The following is a 16,724-nucleotide window of genomic DNA, read 5'->3' on the forward strand; positions in this document are numbered from 1 at the left end:
CATCAGAGAAAAAATCTGAGCCCTATTATTCTGTAAGCACTTGTCCTCCAGTCTATACTGGGAAGTTGAAGTCTCCCCTGATCACACCAATTCCGCTTGGTGTTTACTTCATTAAAAACATTAAGAGGTCTCTATCCATATCCAAATCAGATCCCGGCGGTCTGTAGCACACCCCAAGCACTACTCTCAGGGGAGGCTCTTGTAGCTTTCTTACCCAGTGTGATCTTTGCCAGACAGACTCTGTCTTGTCCATTCCTTCACTTCTTATTCTTTTACAGTTAACCTCATCATTGATGTACAATGCTACGTCCCCCACCTTTGCCTTTATTTCTGTCTTTCCTAAACAGCACATAGCTTTCAATACCTGTACTCCAGTCATGACTACTATTCCACCATGTTTCTGTTATCCCTATAAATCCGGTTTTCACTTCCTGCACCAGTAGCTCCAGTTCCTCCATTTTGTACTCAGGCTCCTCGCATTAGTGTACAGACATTTTAACTTTGGCGTTTGGCTTCACTGACATTCTTTACCCATCATGCACAGACATTGTACCACCAGCATCACCCATTAGTCTGGTATGTACACTACCTTCCTCCTTATGTCAATTCTTTGGTCCATGGCCGTATCCCCTCTTACTTTGTTTAGCTCCCTCTCCAGGTTAAATTCTGGCGTGGAGATCTCCTGACAATCTCCCACTATCTCCCCCAAATTCCTAGTTTAAGCTCTCTAATTAGATCGACGAGCCTCCATCATAGAAGTCTATACCCTTCTTACTTAGGTGAAGTCCATCCTGAGAGAACAGTTGTCTGTCCGTAAATGCTTCCCAATGACTGTACATCCCAAAGCCCTCCTTATAGCACCACTGCCTGAGCCATCTGTTAATTGCCATAATCTTGTCCACCCTCGTCGCCTGCTCTAGGAAACGCAGAATCCCACTGAAGATCACCTGAGCCTCGATTTCCTTGAGAGTCTCCCCAATCTGCATAGTTCCTCCTTGATACGTCCAGCGGTAACTAGCCGTATCATTTGTTCCCACATGAAGGACAATCAATGGATTCTTTCCCGCTCCTGCTAGGATCCTTTTCAGCCTCAGGTCCACATCCTGTATCTAGCACCGGCAGACAGCACCCTTCTGTTCTCCCGATCAGGTCTAGTTACAGGCCTGTCTATTCTTCTCAGTAAGGAGTCTCCAATCATGCGTAGACCTGCCTTTTTCTGTTGAACAGTTGCTGGCTGGGGAGCCTTGCCCACATGCTCAGGGTTTAGCTGATCGCCATATTTGGGGTCGGGAAGGAATTTTCCTCCAGGGCAGATTGGCAGAGGGCCTGGAGGTTTTTCACCTTCCCCTGCAGCATGGGGCATGGGTCACTTGCTGGTGGATTCTCTGCAGCTTGAGGTCTTCAAACCACAATTTGAAAACTTCAATAACTCGGACATAGGTTAGGGGTTTGTTATAGAAGTGGATGGATAGGGTTCTGTGGCCTGCCAACTAGATGATCATATTGGTCTCTTCTGACCTATGAGTCTATGAGTCTATGATTTTGATGGAACTGTGAATTCTGATGTATTATGTTTCCATTGAAATTTCTCTGACAAACTCTACCCAGGAATGATGGCTTAGTCCCTAAAGGACTGCTCTAGCCAGCTTGATTTAGATCAACTCTTACATTACACTGGGAATTGCTGCAGCTCCTAGTCAGGCCAATGACTGGGGAATAGGAAGTTATCTTAGATCCACCTTCTCCCTTACCCTGGGTCCTACACCAAGTGCAGGGTGGCTGGGCCCAGCAATTTGCCCCACTGTGTGCTAAGGGGCACCAGTGCAAGTTGTTCTCAGTCATTGCCAACACTGGCTTTGGTGTAACGCATTAAGCGTTGGATTGTAGCTTTTAAGCAATTTCCCTCTCTGGAGTGGTGAGCGGAGTGGCTGGGCTGCAGAAGGACCCTCCAGGTGTAACTGGCTGGCTCAGCCTGATTTTTCTCCTAGTGCTTCTGCAGAGTACATGTTGATGCAGCAGCTCTACCTCCCTTTCAATAGATTCCCCTCCACATCCAGCCAGCTTTAGGCTCTATCTACACTAGAAATGCTACCGCTGCTGTAGTAAATCCATTCCCTTGAGAGGCGATAGCTAGGTCAAGGGAAGAATTCTTCCATTAACCTAGCACTGTCTACACTAGGGCTTAAGTCAGCTTAACTACTATCTCCCAGGCATGTGATTTTTTTCACACTCCTGAGCAACATAGCTGTATCAACCTAACTTTCTAGTGTAGACCAGCCCGTACGGTAGTGAAGCACTCTCCACTGGGATTGTGCCAAGCCCTTCCACAGCAGCACAAAAGGGAAGACGCTTCATGTGCCCCTTACTCCTCCTGTGCATCCTACAGGGCCAGTCACAAGGGACACCTTCCACCCCCTTGATTTTTGTTTAATGCTATGTTGTGCAGGACTAATATGTTGCACAGTAAACTCATGCTGTTACTTTAGAGCACTTCTCAGACCAAATCCTCATTCTTTGGGTAACAGGAATATTACTTAGTTTCAAGCTCTTTCCAAAAATATCTCTGCCTGTCTTAAGTAATAATTACATCAGCTCACTTTAAAAAAAAAAAATCCCAGGGCTAAATCAGTGAGTTGCCATGAGCAGCTAAAAAAAATCCAAATCAATCAGCGACTGAAGAGGAGGGGAGGGAGTGCCTTTCCAATGTGTCCAAAGCATTGCAGTTAGGAGGTCACAGCTGTGCGATATTGGACCATCACCAAGTGAACAATGTCAAACATTGAACGTCTGGATGATTTCCACCAAAACAACATTTCACTTGGGGTCACTAGTCTTCACAGAGGTTTGGAACTGAATTCAAAACAGTCACTGACATATAGATATATAATATTAGAACTGGGCTTGATGCATGTTCACCTCCAGAAAGGAACTCACCATGGAAATGGTACGTAACCCAATGCTTTCAGACTTCTCTCTCTGAGACTTGGGCGCACATTCCACAAGTCACCATTTCATTTCTGCTGTCCTTCACACTGTGTGCTAATCTGCCATTCAGGGAGCACTGGTGTTGCTAACAGGGTTGTACATTTGTTTTGTCTGGCCATCTGAAATCATTTGGAGTAATTTTGGATATTTCGAGTTTCTGAAGTAATAGAAGAGAGACTCAGTTATTCATTCATATTTAACTTAGGAAGTGTAAATATCTTAACTTTCATCTGAATCTTTTATCAGCTAGAACCTGTCACGAATGGACTGTTTGGGAAACAAGCCAGGAAACTATGCATAAGGCTGCATGACTTTCCACGACCTCCGTGACTTCTGTAGTGGCCCTGCAGCCAGCCAGACCGGCGGCTGCTGGAGCAGCCCATGGCCAGTGTACCAGCTGCTTCTTGAGTGGCCCCAGGCAACTGGCCCCGCGCAACTGGCCCCGCAGACTGCCTGAGCAGTGCCCAGTGGGGCTATCCCAGGGGACCACCTCAGCAGTGGCTGGTGGGGGCTGGCCCCAGACCTCCTCAGAGCAGCTGCACCTCAGATGGTTTCTAGAGCAGCACCCCCCCCACCCCCGGGAGCCCGCCAAGCACTGGTGCCCCAGGGCCACCCAGATAAGACTTAGTCATGGTATTTATAGTAAACATCATGGACAGGTCACAGGCCATGAATTTTTGTTTATTGCCTGTGACCTCTCCGTGACTTTTACTAAAAATACCCTTGACCAGCGGTGTACTATCGCCTTGGCCAACAATCCCTAGGTCTAGGGCGGCAGATTTGCAGGGGCAGCAAATTTGCTCACATCCCCTCCCCAACTCTGCCCCTTCCCCAAATCCCTGGCCCGCCTCCTCCCCCAGGCACACCATGCTTCCCTCCTTCCACCTTCCTCCCACGGTTGCTGCACGAAAGTGCTTGGAGGGAGGGAGAAGCGAGTAGCGGCGTGCTCGGAGGAGGCGAAGCAGAGGTGAGCTGGGGCCCGCAGGCATGGGGAGTGGGAACTGCTCCCAGCTCACCTCCACTCCACCACCGATATCCTCCGAGCACACCGCAACTCCCCTTCTCCCTCCCAGGCTTGTTGCGCAAAAGCGCTGGGAGGGAGGGAGGAGAAACGATAGTGGCACACTCAGGGGATAGCGGAGGTGAGCTGAGACCGGCAGGCGCGGGGAGTAACTCTTGGAGGTGGGCAGGGAAGTGCTCCCTGCCCCAGCTCTCCTCCTCGCCACCTCCACCATCCCCCGAGCGCACCACAACTCCCCTTCTCCCCGCTCCCTCCCAGGCTTCCCAACGGGGAGAAGAAGTGAGCTGGCACAGGGTGGGGGGTGGCAATTTTCTGAGGGCTTAGGGGCAGCAAATTTGTTAATCTGCCACTTGCCCTGGCTAAATTGTAGCCTTAACTATGTTAAGGCTATGTATCAAGCATGGGCTACAACATACCCCTCCTCCTTCATTCTCTACCCTTACTCCTTTCCTCTCTCCCTAATCTCCAAGAAACCTTTCATGCTGTTCTGTCTCCTCCTCCCTTAGTTTGACACTGCTGACCTTGTTCTCTCATCTTGCCTTAGACTGAAACTACTCCTTCCCTCCATCCTGAACTGACTTTCAATCCCCCACAAGTTACCAGAGACTCACCTTTATTTTCATGCCTGAGCTGAACTTAGTTCCCTATATTGGTCACCTTCTCCACTGCAGACAACACACAGATCTATAACCTAGTAACTGGGTTTGGTTGACTCTGTTTTCCAGATACAGATGTCAGGAAATCCAGGGTATTTCTAATGATATACAATTATGAGACCTGGACTAAAGTATTTTTTTGCTGTAATAAGCAGTGATTGTTGTTTTCAGCGTACAATATTTGCCATGATGCCATAAAACAGAGTTAACTAGGTGTTTCTCAATACTGCACAAACAGTGACATTCTCCCTTGCGTAGGCAGCTAGCACTAGGCCCGTATGTTACTTACACCTCAGTTAAAATACTGTTTTGAAGCATACGTGGGATTCTTCTGCATATGGGTAAATTTCACTCACAGGGCTCAGTATATGGACCAATTCTCATATACAAAGAAAACACTCCGCTTTAAGTTAGTGTGTAAAGCCAAGTTTAACTGTCAGTATTTCATATGTGGAGCAGTTTCTAATGTAAATGTAAGAAACAGAAGAATAAATGCATTGTGCGTCTAATTCACAGCAATAGCAATCTTTAAATATTCTTTAAGGGAACAAAAACTTTACTCATGAGAACCTTGATGGTAACAAAAGCCTCAGAGTTCTACCCTCAGAGATATTTAAGGAAATAAAGCAAAGTGACTGAATTCATCAGGTTTGTATCAATGGGTAAAAGGTTCAGCACTTAAGATGTTAATATTTTGTCTTTTTATGGTCACATACCAGTGCTGGAGTCAATATTATTCAAGGGAGTTCTCCCTGCAGGGAAGGAAACCCTCTGCAGGAGAGGGAGAATTTTAAGATTGTGGATCCCAGATCTTCTCCTGTGCTGAGCAGAGCTCTGGGACAGAGATGGGGAATAAGCAGGGAGCCAGTTACAGCTCTGTGATTTACTAGCCACATTTGCTCAGGTTCCCGGCTCAGGCATAAGTTACAGCATTCTAGGGAGTGCTTTAACTTACATCAGCTGGAGCACACACCAAATGAGAATTGTGGGAGTGCAGGTCATTCTGCCATGCTCACAATGACCTCTGTTGGGGGGCAGTTGGCATAGAAACCAACTATGCCGGCTTTGTACCAGCTAAGAACTTCCCCCACACAAGAGGAATTCTCAGCTGTCTGGTTATGGCCAGACTCCAGGCACTTTGCTCAACTCAGGGATAGAGAATCTGGCCCTAGGCCAGGACTTTACCCGATGACTTGATTCACAGATGGGTACCTATGATTGCTCTCCAGACAACTGGGTTAATGTTTAGTTTTAACCCTCAGCATCATGAGCTTGTAATAAAAGGTGATTTTTCAGGCTGTTGGCAAACTGACGGGATTCAAAGACTGGGATGGTCTGAGTATTGCTTATAATGTGCCATGTATTTTTATTTCAGGGAAAAAAAATAGAGATGAGAAAGGGAAAAGGCCAAACAAAGAAGAAAGTAGGGAGACAAGGCAGGAAAACAAAGGCCGAGAATCCCGAAGACAAAACCGAGAACAGCGGGAAAACAAAAACAAAATGCAGCCGAAGAAAAGAAAAGCCCAAGATAAACAACAGAACCCAGTACCCATCAGCACTGTTCACTAATGGCCTTACCTGATTGTTTTAGACTTATGATGCTGCTATCTCAACCAGATCCCCATGACAGATGCTCAAGCCATTCAAACCACAAATGGACAATGCTATCAGTGATTGTTAAACCTTAAACAACATTCCAAATAGTTCCTATATTCTCTAGGCAATCATAGTTTATTAAAAAGACTGACATGAGCCAAGACTTTAAAAAAAAAATTTTAAAAAGGGATACTTTAAAACTGTTATATTATATGCTGCCATGCATCTGTACAAGGCAATTAAGAAATTTTGTATATACTTATTAATAGGATATAAAATATAGCAATATAATGAATGACATCTGGATGGACAACCTGCTTCCTCTGTAAAATATTTGTCAAGCTATTGTTTAAGCAAAGTATGAGACAAGAGAGATATCTAAATCAGAGACAAAGTATCCCATTGTGTATCGTATATAAATATTCAGAGAGGGGCAGGAGGGAAACCATTTTTCAAGAGCCAGTAGGAATCTAAGGTTTTGCACCCTGTGGTGGATCTGAACTGGATTACCCTGGGGTTCCCCAGTACTTGTTCCAGACTCATGTGAGAAATACCAAAGGGAATGCCTGCAGGGTGTTGAAAGTTAAAGAAGGAAAAGAAGTGGAAGCAACTGCAATTTCAGAGACAGAAGTTCCTAAAGGAGAAGTGGTGGCGCTTTGCTCATATAGCATTCTTAGCTATGGGACAACACAATGTTTTCTGGTCTAAACAGTGGTACAGTGCGTGCTGTTCTATGCTTTTTATAACTATGTGTAACTTAAATCTACATTTCAAATCTTCCAGTGAATGGCAAATCATATTTGTAGGAGACGATGCTGAGTTAATAAAGAACAGAAAATAGACCACGGAAATATGTGTTTTTCACAGTCATGGGGGTTTTCTTCTTCTTTTTTACTGGAAGAATCTACTGCTTTATAATCAGATTTATGAAAGTCATGGAGAGAAAAGGATACTACATCTTTAACAATGTATATGTAGTGAAAGAGAAGCCACTACAATAAATATATTTGTGGATAGAGTGGATAAAGTTTGGTCCATTTTTGTTTGCTTGAAAATCATGATACAGATGCCCCACTTATTCCCTCTGACATAGCCAAAGTGAAATTCACCACTTGTCAGAAGGCCAGAAAAGGCCCAAGCACCACTTGTGTCCTGCTTACACCCTAGTTTGAAGGTTATGGTGATGTGTAAGTGGTGGGTAGGTTTTGTGCTGGCTCTCTGCTCAGGGATGAATTTTATCCTTACAGAATAATATAAAGATGGAAAATACTTAATAGGACATTAGTGAAATCCTTACCCCATCAAAACCAATGACAAAACTCTCTTTGATTTCAGCAGAACCAGATTTCTCCCCAAGAGTCCAATCCAAAAGCATATCGAAGTTAATAGAAAGATTTCAGTGGCATTTGGATAAGGACCTTGGTAATGCAGGATTATTTCCTACATTTTCTTTGGGGCAGGGACCACCTTTTTAATTCATGAAGAGTCCCAACCACAAAGAGGCTGTGATTCCTGACTGGGGCCTGTGGGTGCTAATGCAATGCAAATATTTAATAATAATATTTTCCCATGCTTTGTCCAGTTCTTCAAGTGTTCCAGCTGATGGCACTTCCACCATTAATTTGGGAGGTTATTACACAGATTATAGAATTCTTTATTAGGAAATGTTCTCTGATATTCAGCCTGAGTAAGGCATAATGCCTCAAGAGATCCCACTGGAGCAGTGCATCTCCATAAACCTCTACCTTGAGCAGTGGCTAATGAGGCACAAGTTAACCTATTGGGTATTGTTGCCTCTGTATCTGATGTCAAGCTCCTAATTACCCGCTGTTCACTTATATTCCAAGGGTTATCTTGGCGCTACCACTTTCCCAGTGTCTCCCTTTCATCAAATATCTATTTCATATTATTATTCCCCAAGGGTGCTAGCTTCCATTTTTCAGATGCAGGCTAATCCTGTTATTTCAGTTAGATATTTCTAACCACTGTGGGTGCCAAATTCTGCCCCCTTCTCTGTAGCCAGTGCAGAATGGGAGTCAGGTTTTGGAAAGCACATGTGGGATGTATGTGTGTCTGCCAGCCATTCTCTCCTAGACAGGGGAGCACACAAAACACAGAGGCTAGCTCTGTGGCTTGGGAGGGAGGATTCCTTACCCCATAGCCAGTCATTGTGGATACCCCCAGATAACAGCCTGACTAGTTAGGTGACATAATTGTTCTGAGATTTGATCATAGGCCCCTCTGTATTATTCTCTGTCTTCACTGGTATTTGACTCACTTCCTAATATAATGGCGACTGGAATAAACATGTGGTTTAGCTTTTCTTCCAAAATACTAACGACAATGTTAACTAAGGCTGAGCCATTTACCATTCCCTGTGACTCCATATCTAGGACCTCCCCCGTCTTGACACATCCCCTTTATAGTATGTTTCATTCAGAGCCCTTCAGATAATTTTCATGCAAGCTAATACTCTACTTTATGTGGGTTCTTATATCATGCTCATCACCATTGTATCTGAGCTCCTTCCAGGAGTGCATTAAACGCCATAACTAATATCTATCATGTGGTTTGTTCTCATTCTCTCTCTAGATATATTACATTTGCTGCTTAGATGGAAAGAGAAGAAAGAACCTGGTACATTCCTCCTTTAGAAATTCTATTCAACAGGCAAATCAATGCTTTGTTTTGTTTAAAGAGGGAAATTACCAAGTAAGCCAAGCTCAAGCAGTTAAGAAAAGAATAGCATTTTAAAAGTAAGAGTTAAAAAAAGTCAGGTGGGCACCATAAGCCAAGACCATTGTTCAGGGGTCGGCAACCTTCAGCATGCAGCCCATCAGGGTAATCTGCTGGTGGGCCTTGAGACATTTTGTTTACATTGATGTCCGCAGGCACAACCCCCCATAGCTTCCAGTGACAGTGGTTCGCCGTTCCCAGCCAACAGGAGCTGCAGGAAGTGTTGGCCAGCACATTCCACACATATCTTTGCATATTCAGTTAGACACAGCATCAATCGTTATCAGGCAACAGCTTCTGTTGAGCCAGCAGAGGGAGCACAAAACATGCTTGATCAGTTTTCCCAAAAGTTAGTTCATTTTATTTACATATTTCTCAGTGATGGAATTAGAGATTTTAGACAACAGAGATATTGAGAAGCCTGAGCATTTTCCATTTTGGGAAGGCAGCTCAAATTTTGAGCCGAAATCTGTTGATAATGCCCCTTTAAAAAATAATAATTGAAAAATTAAGAAAACAATTGGATTTTTTTTTATAAGATCAGTCAAAACTTTGGTTTCAAAGCAGTATTGTTTTCAAATTACTAGCTTAATTTGAGCAGGGTACAGTGTGCTACCATGCTTTCATGAGTCATTCAGTCAGGGATGAGGAAACTGATAGATTTATACCTTTGAGCAATAGCTGACCTGCCATAGCACGGTTTCACCTCAGCAATCTAAAATATCCAAATGCCTCTATCAGCACTAAGTCCCAGATGATACACCCTCTGCTAAAACATGGGCTCCTTGAAATAAGACCATAGAATATGAATTGTAGAAGAGATCATACTATACCCTAGCCATTTAATATATATCTGGTTGGAAAGCATACTTTAGTACGATATTAAATAGAGTTGGTCAGGAATTTTCCAGTGACATCATTTTTTCCATCAGAAAATCCTGATTTGTTGAAACCGAAACTGTTCACAGGAAAGAGTCAGTTTCAATAACAATCTTGATTTTAAAAAAATCAGTATGTCTCATTTTGACATTTTATTAATGCAAAGTGTCATTTTTTTCATTTGAAATTTTAGTTAATTTATACTAAAAAGGGCAATTTCTTTTTTAAAAAAAGTCTGAAATTTAAATTAAATGTTTTGAAATGCTCAACATGAAATGTTTCAATTGACCGATCTGCATAGTTTTCCAGATTATTGGTGTGTGAAAAGTTTTTGACTTTCTTGTTCTGATTCAGGAAAGGAAATGTTTTTTGAAATCTCAAAACATTCTCACATTTGGGAAACCCATTTCCCATCTAATATTAAAGGGGAACTTCACTGTTAGAGGGTTATCATTCAGTTGAGATGTTAAACCAAGTGTTTCTTATCTTTTCTCAAGTGGTTCCCCAGGGGAAGTTAAAGATCCCATGAGTATTTTGAAAAAGAGATGATATGTAAAATTTTCAAGAGCACCTAATTTTGGAGCCTAAATCCCATTTTCAAAAGTGACATATGCACTTAGGAGCCAAAATCTCATTGAAAGTCAATGGAAGTAAAATTTTTAAGTGCCTAGTCATTTCTGAAAATGGGACTAAGGCTCCCAAGTCACTTTGACACATGTAAAAATGTTACCCTAGAACTACATAGTAGTACTCTAGTAGTCAACATTACAGCCCATTGATTAAACAGAATCTAATGTCTAAGGCTGAATGTGTTATAACTGTGGTTGTGCATACAATGCCTAACCATGTTTGTCTACACAGCCATTGCACTACCAGCATTATGGGGAGATGAGAGAATACAGTGAAGAACTGTCAGTAGCAGGGGAGGCTCTATGTTTTTTGCCACCCCAAGCATGGCAGTCAGGGAGCTTCCGCCGCTGAAGTTCCCCCGAAGCCGTGAGACCGGCGGATCTCCCGCAGAAATGCAGCCAAAGGCTCCTGGACTGCCGCCCTCCCGATGACTGGCATGTCTCCCCCTCCGGCTTGCCATCCCAGGCACGCCCTTGCTGCACTGGTGCCTGAAGCTGCCCCTGGTCAGTAGCCCTGGATGCATCCTGTGAGGAATGGGGTGAAGAATCACTGCTGTTCTGGTCTCCACACTCCTCAGTTGGAAAGGAGGGGTGAATAAGTTCAGTAACCCTGGCCCTGGCACTAACACGTGGTACAGCGGCATAGACTGCTGCCCAGAGGAGAGATGCAGTCAATAAAAGGGAAGTTTGAGCTGGGGAGGAGGGCATGGAATCTGCTCAAAGAGGGTAGGTAGAGAAAGCTGTGAGAGAAGGAGGGAAAGAGAAGAGGCTGGATGTTGAGCTAGTGGATGAACCAAAGGTGGGGTAAGAGGCAAGGGGTTAAAATAAAAGACGAACAGGAGAATGAAAATAGGGGACTGGGATGTGAGGAGGAGAAAAGAAGGAAAATAGGAAAGGTTTCAGGTCAGGAGAAGCAGAAAAAAAACAGACCTGGGTATGTGAGCAGGCACTATTAGAGAAGAGAAGTAGTAGTGAGAAATAAAATCTACAGATGTGCTGGAGAGAGAGTATCAAGGGGAAAAAAATAAAAGGAAATATAATCAGCGAAAAAGGCAATTGATCAAAAAGCTGTGTTAGATGAAAACAGATCCTGAAAACAGTAACGAGATACCCGCCCACAAAGGACCTAAAGTACGTGGACCAAGAGAATGACTGTTTGAACATCTATTGAAGGAATACAATTCAAAGGTATTTAATAGACATGTAAGGGCCCACTAGGAGAAGAAACCCCACTTGTGAATAAACTCGGTGCAAAGATGTCAGCCACAGAAACATCAAAGCTAAGGAGCACTTCAAGCCAAAGAGAAGCAAAGAACAGGACACCAAGAGTGGAGCAGGACTTATAGTCAAGGAAGGGAAATGTTGATTCTTCTCTGAAGTGACACAATATATTGTTGAGTAATCTCTTTTGCTCTTGTTTATAACAATGCATTTGGTATTAACTGCACAGAGTGAGGAAGAGTAGCATGTAGAAGTTTGTAAAGGTTATCCTATAGTTTATTATTATAAGTAATAAGAACTTGGCAACATATTATATTATTTATGCACCTGTTACAATTGAGGTTTTCCCTTATGAAGTTTAAAAAATGTAAAATGATTCTTTTTGTCTTGGTTTGCCTCTGTCTCTTCTCTCAGTTAGCATAGCCTAGACTAGCTGGGTCAGTGCATAAGGACCTGATCAGGAGGAATGGAGGACCAGGAGGAAGTACATGCCACAGGCGGGATAGAAAATTTGGTGTGAGCAACACAGATGAGACTTTTTTTTAAGTGGAATTTTATTAACATTTAACATGGTTGATGGCATTTTTTTCCTGAAAATTTCTATTACAAAAAGAAATTCCTAGCCATCATGCTTGACTCTAACCTCCAACACCCTGCTATGATTTTGGCAGAATCACTCTTAGCTTTAAATCCAGGCCTGGTATCTGAGCAAGTAATTATAAATTATGGGTGTTATACATTTTTTTTCCTGACACAAAACTAGTGGGCTTTTATTGGTTGGTTTTGGCTTTTTTCTTTAGTGATCAGACATGTTAGTTTGTGACACTGAATTCCTCAGCTACATATCTTTCAGATTTTTTTCCTTTGGATCGTCCATTGAAGCAGTTCAAAAGATGCTGAAGTCTCATCACAGAACTTCCTCCTAGCTTCTGAAATCTTTTGTGGAACCCAGTCATCCTAAAAAATGCCTTGTTTTCCAGTTTCATGACAGAATCATGTCGTATAGAAAATGAAGGCTGTAAACTTTTGATATTTGTAAGGATTGGATTAATCAAATTTTGATCCATTTATGGTAGGGTAGATAACTCTGTCAAGGGATGTCCAGTCACATACAGTCAGCAGGGAGCTTACATCCCAACTGCTACAGTCTCTCTGACATCTAACCCACAAAAGAGGTTTTGTCAGAGTCCTTTGGGCTACCCTGGCTCCCAGGGCAGTTTGACCTAGCACTCAGGGTAGGTTGGGCTGCCACTCAGGATTTAAGGCCCTCAAGCAGGGTACAGCAATAAATCAACAGTCTGCGGTGCCCCAGCCCTCAGGCAGGGCAAAGAAGCAAACAAACAGTCTGGGGTGCTCAGGCCTTCAGACAGGGCAGAGAAGCAGCAAACAGTCTGGGTTGCTCAGGCCTGCAGATGGGGCAGAAGAGCAAACTCACAGTCTCAATAGTCTAGCATTCTGACTCGGGTGAATCGTAAACAACCACAAGCCTCTAGGCCTAAGGTAGGGAGAAGCTGCCATGCTGGTGTGAGGTTGGCAGCAGGGGAAGAGGGGTCCAGGCCCACCCGCTCCACCAGGTCCCAGCCCAGGGCCCTAACAGTGGCACTGGGGTCCCATCACTGGGTCAGCAGGGATCCCACTGAAACATGCTGACAAGTCTCCTGGTCCTACAACCAGACTAGGATCTATTTCCCCTTCCCCTGGGCTATTTCCTACCCAGTCTCCCAGTACAGCAGTCCATGGGGTTTCTGGGGTCATCTGGAGGCAAAGTCCACCGTGGCCCAGTCCCTTCCCAGGTCTCTGCTGGCCGGTGTCCATATGGGGTGCAGTGTGACTGGCCTCTGTGAACTGGGGCTCCCACAGCTTGGGTGGGGGGGGCTAACAATATGCATCCACCCTCCTCAGTGGTCCGGCCCAATTGATCTGGACTGCTTCCCTTTATACCTTGTCTCCAAGCTGAGCATGCCCAGCAAGGATGGATGGCCATGGCTTCCTCTGTCTGCAAGGCACAATTAACCCCTGTGGGGCCAGTGCGGGATAAACACACTCCATCACACCATGTGACAATACAAATAATATACAAAAATCTTATATAATATGTCAAATATATCAAATTGGAGATGGACATTTAATGATCAGAAAAGCTAAAATTACTACATATGCATACACACAACTGCGATCAACAATACACAACTATATTCGCAGGTCAAATCTTGAGCTCCTTACCATGCAGACTCCTAATGGAATTAATGCCTTAGTGAGGACTGAGGAAGATCTCAGGGTAGATCACTACCCCCATGGGGAAAAAATGCAGCTGATGAGGAGGAGGACGAAAACTCCATGAAATTCCTCTCATGAGTTCACATCAAAATATTCCATTACGGGTTGGGGGTGCCCTACCCAACCAATGGTATGGGCAGGCTCCAGAATCTGAAATCCTCTGAAATCACGGTGGATATGGGTGGATATGGGTGGATCTGACATAGACCAGTCAACAAACACATTTTCTCTCTAGTGTAAGCCAATTTTTGTAGGTGTAACGGACTGTACCAGATCTTTGTGACCCTCTATTGGATGCCCTTCTGCCCCCTGCCTCAGGAAACAGTTATCTGTGAAGAAAAGAGAAACCATTTTGGAAACTAGCGAGATCTGTTCTTCTAGCAGCCAGAAGGGCTGCAGACCAGCAATAGTGAATCAAGACCCAGTATGCTGAAATAAAAGCAGCTGCCTGGTTGCAGCAAATTGGTTCCTAGCTGGAGCCAAAGGAGAAAGGAGGGGCCAAGCCTATTACTGGCCCAAATCAGTGGCAGGGATTAAGAAAGAACCCTGCTCATTCAGTCCCAGAGAGGGAAGTTAAACCAGAAAGGATAAGAAACTATTTTGTTTAGAATTGGCCCTGAAAAGCAAGATCCTGTTTCTATTTTTTGTTTGTTTTTCCCCGGAAGGGGTTTGGAGTGTATGACCTGACTGGAGGGCCAAGTCGCAGAAGACCCACAGAGGCCAGATGACAGCCCTCAGGGATTGCAACACCATGAGTCAAGGGCCAAGGGTGCTCAAGAGATGAGTACAACCCACCACAACAGGCTAGCACACAAAATTTCTGTTGTGCTTCGTTGACTTCCTGTACGCTCAATAATATCATTGGCAACTTGGCCCATCTTTTCTCAACAGGTAGAGAGGATTGAACCTGAAGGGACAAATTAAAAGGCAAAGAGCAAATGGAAGTGAAAACAGTAGTGCATACAAGCCATGTCGCCTAATAGTCAAGGAAACAGAGCTCAGCCCGCCCCAAAAGCATTTTTTTCTCACCTCAGGGCACAATCTGTCTATCTGCAAGATGGCTAATATATCTTGAAAACATTAAGCATCTTGTTCTGTCATTAAATAAGGGCTAGACCCTGCTCCCACTGAAGATGCAATGGATCAGAGTTTCAGCTGAGGCCAAGGGGTGCACAGTGCAAGTCAGGAGAAGGGTGCAAATTTGGCTTTAAACCATTTTTATTGAGCCCCCAAAACCTGGGACCACCATGCACTGGGCTGACGGCTGCTTTAAAATACCGTAACTGCCAATATCACCAACAAGGCAACTGAGGACCTTTGTGATGGAGAAGAGTCCCAAGCATGTTCCCTCTCCCCCAACCATGCCTCTTACATGGGAAGGGGGTGATGTAAGAACTATTACAAAGGCTTCATACCACTCACTACACTGGGTGATATTCCCATGACCAGTGGAGCTGTGCAAAGCAACCTTAACACAGGGGAAAGTGTGGACTATTGATTTAGTGGGTATAAGACTGGGCCCTGAGACACCGAGCTAAATCATGGCAGTAGAGGGACTGACACTTTGTTTTGTAAATTCATAATAGTGTTTTAATTAGATTTTTAATTTTGGAAATACAGATGATTCTTCTCCAGTGCATAGGCCAGACAGATAGTGATTTCTTTGTTGCAAGTCTGCCAGGACACAATGCTTTTTGTTTTATAATAGCAACTAGATAATTTATTTGCACAGAGGGAGGTAGTTTCACTGGCTAGCCTTTAGCCCTTATTCTTCCTATTGTTTGGAAATAGCATTATATAGACATTACAATAAGCCTTCTATTACTGGATAAATCAGTTTAATCAGGCGTGAACATGGCTCATGCACAGCTACAATTACCTATAAAGTTATGGGCACTGGCAGTTCACAATACTGCCCTTTCATTTTGTTTTGAGAAACTGAATTCCTTAATTTAAATACATTCAGCCATCAACAAGACTTCCATTGTTAGAGAATATTATGGTAATTATTCTATTACTGCATTATTCCACCTTATTTCACTAAGAGGGACAGTGGCCAGATGGAAATTTTAATGTCCCTTGTGTACATTGGAGAATGTATGAATTCCCCTCATCTTCAAGGAATTTTCATGTGTTGTTCTCATTAACTCTAATGGACATCTCAGACATGTAAATGCACAGGACCTGATCCTCCACTAGGTACAAATTTAATAAGCAGCACCAAAGGGTCTTAGCAGGGGCGGGTCTAGACATTTTTCCACCCCAAGCATGGCAGGCAGGCTGCCTTTGGCGGCATGCCTGCGGAGGGTCTGCTGGTCCCGTGGCTTTGGTGGACCATCCACAGGCACGTCTGCGGGAGGTCCGCCGAAGCTGCGGGACCAGCAGACCCTCCGCAGGCAAGCCGCTTGGGGCCACCCCTGGGTCTTAGCAGCCCTGTACAGTGCATAGCAGCAGCATCTCTGTTGCTTACAAATACTTTGAAAGAGTATTGCCCCTTCTTACTCCTTACCCCCTAACAGTTTTCTGATGTGTAAGCATCATTCCCACTAGGAAATTATATTAAAATATTATCAGATCACTTCCATTATCCTACTCCACTGGCTCCATATTTATTTCAGGGTCCCATTCAATTATATTACTTTCTTGTTTGTCAGACTGGTCATGGATTCACCCCAGTTTAGCTCAATGACCCTCTTTCTTTCTGCTGCTCCTGCTGCCAGGGCT

General features: G+C 44.0%; 1 protein-coding gene across 1 annotated transcript in view; it reads left to right on the forward strand.

The window, feature by feature from the left end:
• The window catches only part of RSPO3 (R-spondin 3), a 93,034-nt gene extending 85,760 nt beyond the window's left edge, over positions 1-7,274 (forward strand). The window contains exon 5 of the mRNA XM_032784857.2: positions 6,038-7,274. Coding sequence (XP_032640748.1) covers positions 6,038-6,231 — 194 coding nt within the window. The 3' untranslated portion in view covers positions 6,232-7,274. The remainder of the gene's footprint in view (positions 1-6,037) is intronic.
• Positions 7,275-16,724: the final 9,450 nt, after the last annotated feature.

This window comes from Chelonoidis abingdonii, chromosome 3 (genome assembly GCF_003597395.2).
Source record: "Chelonoidis abingdonii isolate Lonesome George chromosome 3, CheloAbing_2.0, whole genome shotgun sequence".
In the NCBI taxonomy this organism is placed as follows: Eukaryota; Metazoa; Chordata; order Testudines; family Testudinidae; genus Chelonoidis; species Chelonoidis abingdonii.